The 12,175-nt window shown below is 41.0% G+C and overlaps 1 protein-coding gene across 1 annotated transcript in view; it reads left to right on the forward strand.

Annotated features, from left to right (window-relative positions):
* The window catches only part of nr2e1 (nuclear receptor subfamily 2, group E, member 1), a 66,198-nt gene that overhangs the window by 19,483 nt on the left and 34,540 nt on the right, over nucleotides 1-12,175 (forward strand). Inside the window, exons 4-5 of the mRNA XM_069888117.1 lie at nucleotides 1,711-1,937; nucleotides 7,210-7,356. Coding sequence (XP_069744218.1) covers nucleotides 1,711-1,937; nucleotides 7,210-7,356 — 374 coding nt within the window. The remainder of the gene's footprint in view (nucleotides 1-1,710; nucleotides 1,938-7,209; nucleotides 7,357-12,175) is intronic.

The raw sequence follows: 12,175 nt of genomic DNA on the forward strand, positions 1-12,175 counted from the left end.
TGTGAGGTGCTTGAGGAGATACGGTATGTCACCGAAGACTCTCAAAAACTTCTACAGGTGTACCGTGGAGAGCAGCTGGCTGGTTGCATTACTGTCTGGTATGGAGGCACCAGCTCTCAGGACAAGAAAAAAACTCCAGAAGGATGTTAACTCAGCCTATGACATCACAGGCACCAGCCTTTACTCCACTGAGGACATCTACAAGAGGCGGTGTCTTAATAAAGCAGCCTCTATCTCAAAGAACCATTCCTCTCAGGTCATGCCCTCTTCACTCTGCTACCATTGAGAAAAAAGGTACAGGAGCCTAAAGATGAGCACAAGATTTTTGAATAATAAATGAACCAAAGACTTGCACTTTTCGTGCATTATTTTTTGTTAAATTTATTGTTGTAAAAGATGCTGTATGAATGTTTGCACTATGATGTTTCCACAAGTTTGTGACTTGTCCATGACAATAAATTCTGGTTTTGATTCTGATTCTGAAAAGCTCCTTTTGATGAAATGGCTTCCAAACTTCAGATAACCTGGAACACTTTAAAGCCAATTTCAGTTTTATAGTAAAACAGTCTTCTGGAAGAACTCAATGGGTTGAGCAGCATCAGAGGGAGAAAGAGAATAATCAATGTTTTGGGATGGTGCCCTTCATCAGGACTGGACAAATCAAAAAGATTCCAGCCCAAAATGTAGACCATTCTCTTTCTCCCATTGATGCTGCTTGACCCACTGAGTTTTTCTAGTTTTTTGGTCCTGATTCCAGCATCTTGCTAAGGTTAATCACTGTTGTAAAGAGGGAGACACGGCAGTTAATTTGAATAGAGTTTGCTTAGGGATTAGCGCAATGTTATTACAGTGCCAATGACCCGGGTTCAAATCCAGCTCTGTCCGGAAGGAGTTTGTACATTCTCCCCATGTCTGCATGGGTTTTCTCCTGGTGCTCCAGTTTCCTCCCATCCTTCAAAAGCATACAGGGGTTGTAGGTCAATTGTTACTGTGCTGTATGTCTAAATTAGACAACTCCCATGTGAGAAGGGTCAGATGATTTCTTTAGGTTCTGGTGAATGAGGACGAGTACCCTGAAGAGAATCATCGCTTGGTCACTTATCTCGCAGGTCATTTTGCAAGAATAATGCGGACAAGACTGGTTCACCTTCTACATTGCAACACTTCAAGTGTGACTATAAATCCATAAACCTTCGTCCGCGAAGCCAAGCCAAGAAGAAGAAGAAACACTTCAAAAATACTTTGCTGGCTGAAAATCATTTTGGGACATCCAGAGATGATTAACACCCCCCCCCCCGAAAAGTATTTACCTATCTGAAATTCCCTTGATTTTCTTAAAATGCAGTCATGATATATTTTATATCCAAAGAACTGGAGAGAGACCTTGATTTAATTTCCGATGTTTTGAATAGTGAACAGGCTCTCAGTGCAGTGCAGTATGGCAGTGATCACATGCTTGGGTCTCAGGAGTCATGACTTGCCTTCTATTTGCTACACCTCTAAGACATGGAAGTGACCAAACTCATGGCTTTGACAAGCCAATTATAAAGATGGTATCAAGTTTTACTATTATTGCCACTTAAAGTAGGTATGTGGGCCAAAGATCATACAATTAGTTATTCCTCTCACCCAAGTGAATGAATAATCATCAAACAAAAGTTTTTTTTTCCTTTGGCTCCTCTCATACCTTCTTCTATGTTTTCTCCACAGCTGTGCAGCATGAAAGGGGCCCTCGGACATCCACAATAAGAAAGCAGGTAGCCCTGTATTTCCGCGGGCACAAGGAGGTGAATGGAAGTGTCACTCCTTACCCATCAGGGGCTTTACCTGGACCAGCCTTCTTCACTGCTGTAACCCAGTTAGAGACGCATAACATTGATGTCACCACTGGGTCTGATCGACAGGCATTAGTGGGCTTGCCACAGCCAACTCCGAAGGTAAATGATCATTTCCACTTGTATCTGTTCTTATCTTGAAGCAAAGAAAACCAGGGAATAATTGGTGCTGTCAATTATTAGTCAATACAGAGAGAGGCAACATTGATTATATAACTGCATAAATATCTGTCCAGTTACATTGCTACAAGAGCATTTATATCACTGTAAGTGGGGAGTTGGTTGTTGAGAGATGCGAATAGGAAGAGACAGTTTTTCTCCTGGTGCTCCAGTTTCCTCCCATCCTTCAAGAACATAGAGGGGTTGTAGGTCAATTGTTACTGTGTTGTATGTCTAAATTAGACAACTCTCATAAACAGTCATGTGAGAAGGGTCAGATGATTTATTTAGGTTCTGGTGAATGAGGACCCTGAAGAGAATCATCGCTTGGTTACTTACTTGGTAAAGGACATGGGCGAAATGCAAGCAACTGGGTTCACCTTCACCGAGGGGGGGGGGGGGGGGTGGAGGGGGGCAGAGCTGTTGAGCTCTGTCTGACTGACTCTTATCATTCACTTGCAATAACCATCTATTTGTTTGTGGTCCTTTTCTGTCACACAAGAAAGCCTATGGCAATGGTTTACCAGCTAATGACTATTGTTGCTTGTTCTACCCACACTAATCTCATGAGAGAGAGAGAGAGAGAGAGAAAAAACCCCGATTGAGTTGTTTAATTCGTGGTCGGAGTATGGCAGCGCTGCAGTTTTCATTCCCCTTTGTGGTAAATCATCGCCCATTGATTCGACAACGATATATCTGATGCTCATTGACTCTGAAGCAAAACTGAAAACGGTCCCAGTTCACGGGGCCAAAAAGCAGCCAGAATGGCCAGAAGCCACAGCTCCAACAGGGCACCGGGAAAAATGACACCACCACTTGGCTCGGACAATTTGCACAGTTAAAAAAATAGTGCAAAGCATTATTATGTGTTGAAAGAAGGTCAAGTTGAACAGGCACAGGCACGTTGGCTTCCAAAGCCTCCTTAATGTGCATATATCAATTTACCTCCCATGCTTATTACTCGACTATTGTGGATAGTTCATTGTTATTTCCTTCTCGGCTGAGAAATGTCATCGTGGTCTCACACCCATTGGAATAATGATCGGTTCCTGGTCTGAGAATGCATCTCTTTTTTTACCAATCGAATTCCCATCCCACAATCAAAATATAAATCAGTGGTTCCCCGGAGGTCGGGGGCTGGGGGGGGGGGGGGGTGGGTGCAAAGGTCAACCCCGAATTGCTCCAGAATGCAGCGAGCACAGAACAAGGCTGCAGATGGCCGCAGCATGTGACCTGTAACTCCTGACGATTTCCCGGAGGGCTCTAGTAACTGTTGCTCCAGTACATTTTATTTGCAGTTTTGCAATTTAAAAAAAAATCATTTCGTGGTCCACTAATTGTTAGTAAGTTTACATAGGTCGGCATCACATTGTGTGCTGAAGGGCCTGAGATGTTTCATGTTCTCCTTATGCCTTTCCCTTATTCTGAGACTCTGACTACAATTTTCTGACAAGGGCACCTCATAAGCTCCAAAAAACAGGTTGCTGGTTTCTAAATCTCAGACCCACCTTCCCAGGAAGTAGATTGGTGAACCTTCAATGCACCCCTGCTGTAGAAAGTATATCCTCCTTTGGTCAGGAGACTGAAATCGTACATAAAATGCTCCAGGTGTGGTCTGTAGGTTTGTTTCAGCTTGTCTGTGGCAATGTAGTAAAGACAGATATTACTGACATAATAAACAATTAATATGTAAAACAAGATTGTAAATTTGACAACAAAACGTTAAAAATTCTCAAAATATTTTCCCAACTAAATAAAGGATAAATCCTGTTGGTGGTCTGGGCAGGGGTTTAAGCTCCCCTATCCCCACTGGTGCTCCATTGGTCTGTAGTAGGTGGTCCATGGTGAGTAAAAGATACTTTTTTCTGAATATTTTATTTAATCAACATATATAAGAACAAATAATTGAGAATAATATACCAAGTTACATAATGCAATGCTAACAAATGTATGCTGAAAGAGTAAAAGGATACTTAAGATGGTTCTGGGTGAAAAGGTTGAGAACCTCTGCCCTACATAACTGCAGTAAGAAAACTTGATCCTGTCCTTGCAACAAAATGTGCAATTGAGTAGTTTCTTCATCATCATTAATGAGACTAGCTTTTTAAAAAGACTTCCATATTTTATTACATTCCCCAGCTGATGTTGTGAGATTTGAGCCAAGAGGGTACATTTCAAAATGTTGACTGGAAGAGGGAAGTGAGTTGCATTCCTTTATTTCTTGGCAAGGTAGTGAAAGGCTATTTACCATTGGGAAAGGAACACGACCCTGATTAACAAATCCCAAGAAAACACCATGTACCTGTGTTCGAATGTTCTAGAGACCCAAGGGTCGGAATGAATAAATATATGATTTTTAAGCCATGAGGCAGACTCTTGGGGCGAGACTAGCTGCTTATTACACAGTGCTTCTTGATGTAAAGGAGTTCTCATGCTTTGCAAAATGATTAAAATCTTTTGCTGCAGCTGAATTCATGTTTATTTTCAAGCAACCGAGGGGTCACTTTATCAAAGGTATCTGCGTGGATGGTCATAAGCCTGGCTGTTAATTCAATAACTTAACCTTTACACAATATTCATTAAAAAAAACTGTGAACAGACAAGAAAAGCCTGAAAAAGTAAATATTCTTTTCAGTTTTAAAATAAAACTGAAAATGTGGTCTATACTGGAGAAATGAGCTGAAAGTATGGAGATTTTTTTTTAAAGTGGATGAAGAGCAAAGAAAGAGAATGAAAGTAGATTAGAAACAAATTAAAAGATAACCCAAAAATATACATGAGTAGCAAGGAGTAGATAAATAAAAAGATGAGGATAATTAAGAATAAAACAGTATGCCTGCTTTTGGATGCAGATTATATAGCAAAGTTTGAAATTAATGTATCTGTTTTCACTAGGGAATAGGGGTTGTACAGGTGGTAGTGGGGTGGGGAGGAAGGGGCAATATCGCACAGGTGTTAATGAAATGGTTGGTGATCGTTAAAGTTAAAAAGGCATCCAAGCTAAAGTGTGGATATAGTGATGGCACATGATGGCAATGATTGAAAGTGTTAAAATATTACTTCAAACTAAGAAAGCGATGGAGCTGACAATTACAGGCCAATCAGCCTAATTTTGATCGTGAGAATGATGTGAAGGCCTCAGAAGGTGCAAAGAGATTTTCTAGTTTTTCTTCAGTTCTAAGTTGGACTTGAAAGCCTGGATTATACTTCATAAAGCAAAGAATGGTGAAAGGGGATAATTGCATTGATAAGGTGTTGTCCCATTAGTGGATGATTAGGTTCACAAATTTAAAGTAACAGGCAAAAGGTAATAGAGTCGGGTGGCATGGATGAAGAAAATCTATTTTACAAAGAGATGAACTGAAATTCATTAGTCTGGGCAAAAATGATTGACAAATAGAAAGTAAATGGTTAATAAATCGGAGTAAGTACATATGTGTTAAAGTTAGCACAACGCTATATCAGCACCAGTAACGCAGGTTCAAATCCAGTGCTGTCTTTAAGGATTTTGCACATTCTCCTCGTGACCTGTGTGGACTTTCTCTGGGTGCTCTGGTCAAAGTGTATGGCATTGGTAGTTTAACTGGGTGCAATAGGCCAGCACAAATTTCATGGGCTAAAAAGGGTGTATTATTTTTAAAAATTGATTAACTTGATTGTGTTTTATGATTCTCCAATAAAAACATTTAAACAAGGTAAACTAGTTGACATTGTCTATATGGCCTCTCAAAAAATGATTGACAACATTTACCATAGGGCATAAGAATAAGGCAGTAAATACAGTATAGAATTGACTAAGGAAAATAAGCACATTGGAGGGAGATATACAGTAGAATTTAGGACCACTGCCCTTCTTGATATATATTCATGACCTGGACATGTGTAAACAGATGAAATCTCAAAATCTACAGTTAATACGGAATTTCCAATTTCACTAAACAAACACTAAAGCTGGAAAATTAAAATGAGCAGATATGGACTGAACGGCATTTAATACAATGTCTGGAAGCAACTGACTGGTCAGATTTCAGCATCAGATCTTTAGAGGAAGCACTTGCAGGGGGATTTAAGCAGAATGAGTTGGGAAAGGCTGAGGTTTCCCTTTTGAGCAGAGAAGGTCAGGAGATTTCGTTGGTGGTATCTTGTTTAAAAACCATAAGTGGCTTTAATGGTGTAAATGAGAAGCATGTTTCTAATAAAAGAAACAAGTAGTCAAGATTTAAGGTCAGAGCCAAAAGGTCCAAAGGTAAAATGAAACACTTTGCAAAGTGGCTTGATATATTTTGATGTTCACTGCTTTAAGCAGGTTCAGTGGTAACAGTAAAATAAATGAATCGAATGGAAATGGTTTACAGAAAAATTGCATAAAGAACACAGGAGATGGATTGGGGACAGTCTTGATGACCTTGAAGACCAGGCATGACCAAAGATTCAACCCAAAATATTGACCATTCTTTTTCTCCCACTAAAGCTGTTCCGCCCACTGAGTTCCTGGAGCAGGTTGCTTTCTGCTCGGGTAGCAGATGGATTGGCTGACTCTACTGGAGAGGCAAAATAAGGGAAAGTAGCTCTGTTTTTGTGTTCCTTCAATTAAGTTACGACTTTGCTAAACCCTGTACGCACGCGGCAAGCCAATAATTAGCTCAGAATTTACTGCCAGCAAACTTTCCACCTCAGAGGGCTGCAGATGACGAGTCACTGTGCATATTAAAGGCTTGGATCGATAAATAAACAAACTTCACCCCCCTCTCTCAGCCTGCACCACTATTTATGTGATTCACTCTCTCTTGGTCTCCATCCTAACACACACATTGTCCTTCTTTTCACCTACACCCCTGCTCTGCAATTGAAAGCACGCTTGATTTCCTGGACAAGTTTTCTCAATTCTGATGATAGGTATTGCACTTGAAACCTGAATTCTGTTTCTTTCTTCATAGATGCCTCCTGGCCTGCTGTGAATTTCCAACATTTTCTTAAACTTTCCAGCATCTGTTGTGATTTGCTTTTCAGGAAGTCAATCTGAATCAGTGCTCGTGGGGTTGATGAGGGATCAGTATTTATGTAAATTGAAAAAGTTATTATATAATACCCTATCCATAAATAAAGATACAGCAGAAAAGGGATTGTAATGGCTCACACAATCTTTCAACAATATAAATCTCCTGAACTATTCTTGCTCTTCTGATCAATGTATAATCAAAGTCTTTTTCTTCAGTACCCACATGAGGTCAACGGAGCACCCATGTATCTATACGAAGTAGCAACTGAATCAGTGTGTGAATCTGCTGCGAGGCTCCTCTTCATGAGTATCAAGTGGGCCAAGAGTGTGCCTGCCTTTTCCACACTCCCATTCCAGGATCAGGTTAGTGGTCTACATTGCACCCAACTTTTGTTATCTCTTTATTCCAAATACTCTGCTTAACTTGGACAATTGCAAGATGTTGAACATTGGCAGTTTAAATCAGGGCAGGACTTACATAGGCAGGACCGTGAAGAATGTGGAAGAACAGAGAGATTTAGGGGTACCAGAATATAATTCCATGAATGTAACTACACAAATGGTAGGGTGGTATAGAAGGAGCCTTGCATGCTTGCCTTCATCAGACAGGGCATTTGAATACAGGAATAGAAATATCATGTTACAACTGTCCACGATGGTGGTGAGACCATAGTTGGAGTATTGTGCAGATGAAGGAAAGATATTGTTATGTTGTAAAGAGTGCAGAAAAGTTGTTCAATTGAGTTACTGGGATTGGCAGACTTGAATTATAACGAGAGGCTGGATTGGCTGGGGCTTTTCTCCCTGGAACATAAAAGGATGAGGGGAACGTTATGAAGGTTTATAAAAGGTAAGTCATCATTTTTTTCAAGGGCAAGGGAATCTAAAACTAGAGGACATAAATTTAAGGTGAGAGGTGAAAGATTTCCCTCTATCAGACAGAGTGTTTATGGAATGAGCTGTTTATGGAAGAAGTGGTAGAGATGAGTACAGTTTAAATGTGATGCTTAAATGGTATAGGGGGATGAGCCAGACACAGGAAATGGGGACTTGATTGGGTAGACAAGTTGGTATATGTTGGGCTGAAGGGCCTCCTTCCATGCTGAAAAATTCTAAGTTGAGCATCTTACAGAAGCCATAAGCCATTTGTCTGCGTGCCTTCACATCTCGCTACAGTGACATAAAAGATAATGCAGAGATGAAAACCTGAATCAGGGTCATTTTATAGTTTCATCAGAGGGGTTCCTCCAGAGTAAGACCATAGACCATACAGCATGGAAACATGGAGTAGTGGCCGGTCAGGGAATTCCAGCCCTCTCCAGAAAAGTTGAAAAATAAACACACAAAACACAAAGGTACAAGAGTAAAAATTAAAACAAAGTAAAAATAAAGGTGAGAAGAAAATGGCAGCGAAGAGAGAAAAGTCGAAAACAACGGGAAGAAGAGAAGATGAAAGAACGTCGGAAGAAGAAGGTGAAGGCCTTACCTGTCCGAGGAGGCCCGCCGCGGAGAGAGAAGCCCGCTACCTCAGGTCAGTGGAAGTCCCGGGCTCGGGACTACAAAAATGGCTCGCGGAGCTGAGTAAAAGCGCGCAACCGCGCATGAAAAAAAACACACTGACGGGAGGGGGGAAACAGCTGCGGAGTCGATCTCCACAGCTGAGAGTGACAGCTGCGACACAGCAACAGGAGCAGAACATGGAAAATAACGACAACAAGAAAGAAGAGGGTAAAAAGAAAACAAGGAAACAACAGATGGTCAACCCAGAGGAAGAAGAAGAAGAAGAACATAGAGAAATGGAAGAAGAAGAGAAAGGCAGGACAATGGATATATCTTTTTTTAAAGAATATATGGAATCAGTGAAAGAATGGCAATTACAAGAATTAAATGAGATAAAAAGAAGAATTAAGAGTGCAGAAGAAAAAATGAATAAAATAGAAATGGTCATATCAGAGATAGGAAAAAGAGTGGATAATGTGGAAGAATGAGAAATAATTGTAGAAATGGAAGTAGAGGACTTAAAAGAGAAATTAGAAGAATCTAATAAAAAATTTAAAGAGGCACATGAGCTGTTAGCTCAGAAGATAGATATAATGGAAAACTATAATAGAAGAAAACTGCCTCAGGAATTTGTGATGCCACCATCATCACCCTGTGCAAAAGCAAAGGCGAGAAATCAGACTGCTCATCTTCAGGATTCTACTAAATAGAATAATACCTAGTGTCGCCGAGAATATTCTCCCAGAATCACAGTGCGGCTTTCGCGCAAACAGAGGAACTACTGACATGGTCTTTGCCCTCAGACAGCTCCAAGAAAAGTGCAGAGAACAAAACAAAGGACTCTACATCACCTTTGTTGACCTCACCAAAGCCTTCGACACCGTGAGCAGGAAAGGGCTTTGGCAAATACTAGAGCGCATCGGATGTCCCCCAAAGTTCCTCAACATGATTATCCAACTGCACGAAAACCAACAAGGTCGGGTCAGATACAGCAATGAGCTCTCTGAACCCTTCTCCATTAACAATGGCGTGAAGCAAGTCTGTGTTCTCGCACCAACCTTCTTTTCAATTTTCTTCAGCATGATGCTGAACCAAGCCATGAAAGACCTCAACAGTGAAGACGCTGTTTACATCCGGTACCGCACAGATGGCAGTCGCTTCAATCTGAGGCGCCTGCAAGCTCACACCAAGACACAAGAGAAACTTGTCCGTGAACTACTCTTTGCAGATGATGCCGCTTTAGTTGCCCATTCAGAGCCAGCTCTTCAGTGCTTGACGTCCTGCTTTGCGGAAACTGCCAAAATGTTTGGCATGGAAGTCAGCCTGAAGAAAACTGAGGTCCTCCATCAGCCAGCTCCCCACCATGACTACCAGCCCCCCCACATCTCCATCGGGCACACAAAACTCAAAATGGTCAACCAGTTTACCTATCTCGGCTGCACCATTTCATCAGATGCAAGGATCGAAAATGAGATAGACAACAGACTCGCCAAGGCAAATAGCGCCTTTGGGAGACTACACAAAAGAGTCTGGAAAAACAACCAACTGAAAAACCTCACAAAGATAAGCGTATACAGAGCCGTTGTCATACCCACACTCCTGTTCGGCTCCGAATCATGGGTCCTCTACCGGCATCACCTACGACTCCTAGAACGCTTCCACCAGCGTTGTCTCCGCTCCATCCTCAACATCCATTGGGGCGCTTTCATCCCTAACATCGAAGTACTCGAGATGGCAGAGGTCGACAGCATAAAGTACACGCTGCTGAAGATCCAGCTGCGCTGGGTGGGTCACGTCTCCAGAATGGAGGACCATCGCCTTCCCAAGATCGTGTTATATGGCGAGCTCTCCACTGGCCACTGTGACAGAGGTGCACCAAAGAAAAGGTACAAGGACTGCCTAAAGAAATCTCTTGGTGCCTGCCACATTGACCACCGCCAGTGGGCTGATATCGCCTCAAACCGTGCATCTTGGCGCCTCACAGTTTGGCGGGCAGCAACCTCCTTTGAAGAAGACCGCAGAGCCCACCTCACTGACAAAAGGCAAAGGAGGAAAAACCCAACACCCAACCCCAACCAACCAATTTTCCCCTGCAGCCGCTGCAACCGTGTCTGCCTGTCCCGCATCGGACTTGTCAGCCACAAACGAGCCTGCACCTGACGTGGACTTTTACCCCCTCCATAAATCTTCATCCGCGAAGCCAAGCCAAAGAAGAATAATAGAAGAAATAATATAAAGATAGTGGGCCTTAAGGAAGATGAAGAAGGCAAGAATATGAGTGAATTTATAAAAGATTGAATCCCCAGGGTCCTAGGAAGCCCAGAATTACAGGAAGAAATGGAAATAGAAAGGGCACATAGAACATTAGCCCCGAAACCACAACCGCAGCAAAAACCAAGATCCATTTTAGTAAAATTTTTAAGATATACAACAAGAGAAAATATATTGGAGAAAGCAATGAAGAAAATAAGAGAAGACAAAAACCCACTGGAATACAAAGGTCAAAAAAATTTTTTCTATCCAGACATAAGTTTTGAACTCCTGAAGAAGAGGAAGGAGTTCAATACAGCAAAAACGATCTTATGGAAAAAAGGATATAAATTTATGTTAAAATACCCAGCGGTACTTAAAATAGTTATTCCAGGGCAACAAAACAGACTATTCTCGGATCCAGAGGAAGCACGAAAATTTGCAGAACAACTACAAAACAAGCAGAGAGATGAAGACATGTAATGAGAGTAAAAATGACCACGAACTATATGTATGTGTGTATATGGGTGTATATATATATATAAATATATATATATGTGTATACATGAGTGTATCAGTATTTAGAGGAAAATATATAGAGTATAGATAAGATTTAATAAGGGAATGAAAGGGAATAGAGGGAATAAGGAGGGAATTAAAAGAGTGACCTTTGTTATATACGAAAATTGAAATCTTTTCCGGGGGGGCTGGGTGGGGAGGAGTTACGGTCACTGCAAAATCAGTTGACGCTTGCGAGTGAAGTCGCAAATTCAAATGGAGAGGGGAGATGTGGTTGCCCGACAAGGGATAAAGGGCAACTCAGGAGGGGGAGGGGAGAATGGGGTTAAAGAAGTTTTAAATAGGAGAATAAGGAAAATGTTTAATGTTTTAGAAATGTTGTCTTATAAAGTGTTCAAAACAAGAAAGCAGAAATGGATAAGAAGGAAAGGTGATGATGGAGAAATGGAAAGGGAAGATAAACAAAGTATGAAATGGCTACGTTGAACTATATGACTTTAAATATTAACGGAATACATAACCAAATCAAAAGGAAGAAACTGCTAAATTTACTGAAAAAATAAAAAATTGATATAGCATTTGTGCAAGAAACACATTTAACTGAATTAGAGCACAAGGAATTAAAGAGAGATTGGGTAGGACATGTAACAGCAGCGTCGTATAATTCAAAAGCAAGAGGAGTAGCTATATTAATCAGTAAAAATATACCAATTAAAATAGAAGAGGAAATAATAGATCCAGCAGGGAGATATGTTATGATAAAATGTCAGATATATTCGGAGTTTTGGAATCTACTCAATGTATATTCACCTAACGAAGAAGATCAAAAGTTTATGCAAGATATTTTTTTGAAGATAGCAGATACGCAAGGGAAAATATTAATAGGAGGGGATTTCAACCTTAATTTGGATTC

Source organism: Narcine bancroftii, chromosome 6 (genome assembly GCF_036971445.1).
Source record: "Narcine bancroftii isolate sNarBan1 chromosome 6, sNarBan1.hap1, whole genome shotgun sequence".
Classification (NCBI taxonomy): domain Eukaryota; kingdom Metazoa; phylum Chordata; class Chondrichthyes; order Torpediniformes; family Narcinidae; genus Narcine; species Narcine bancroftii.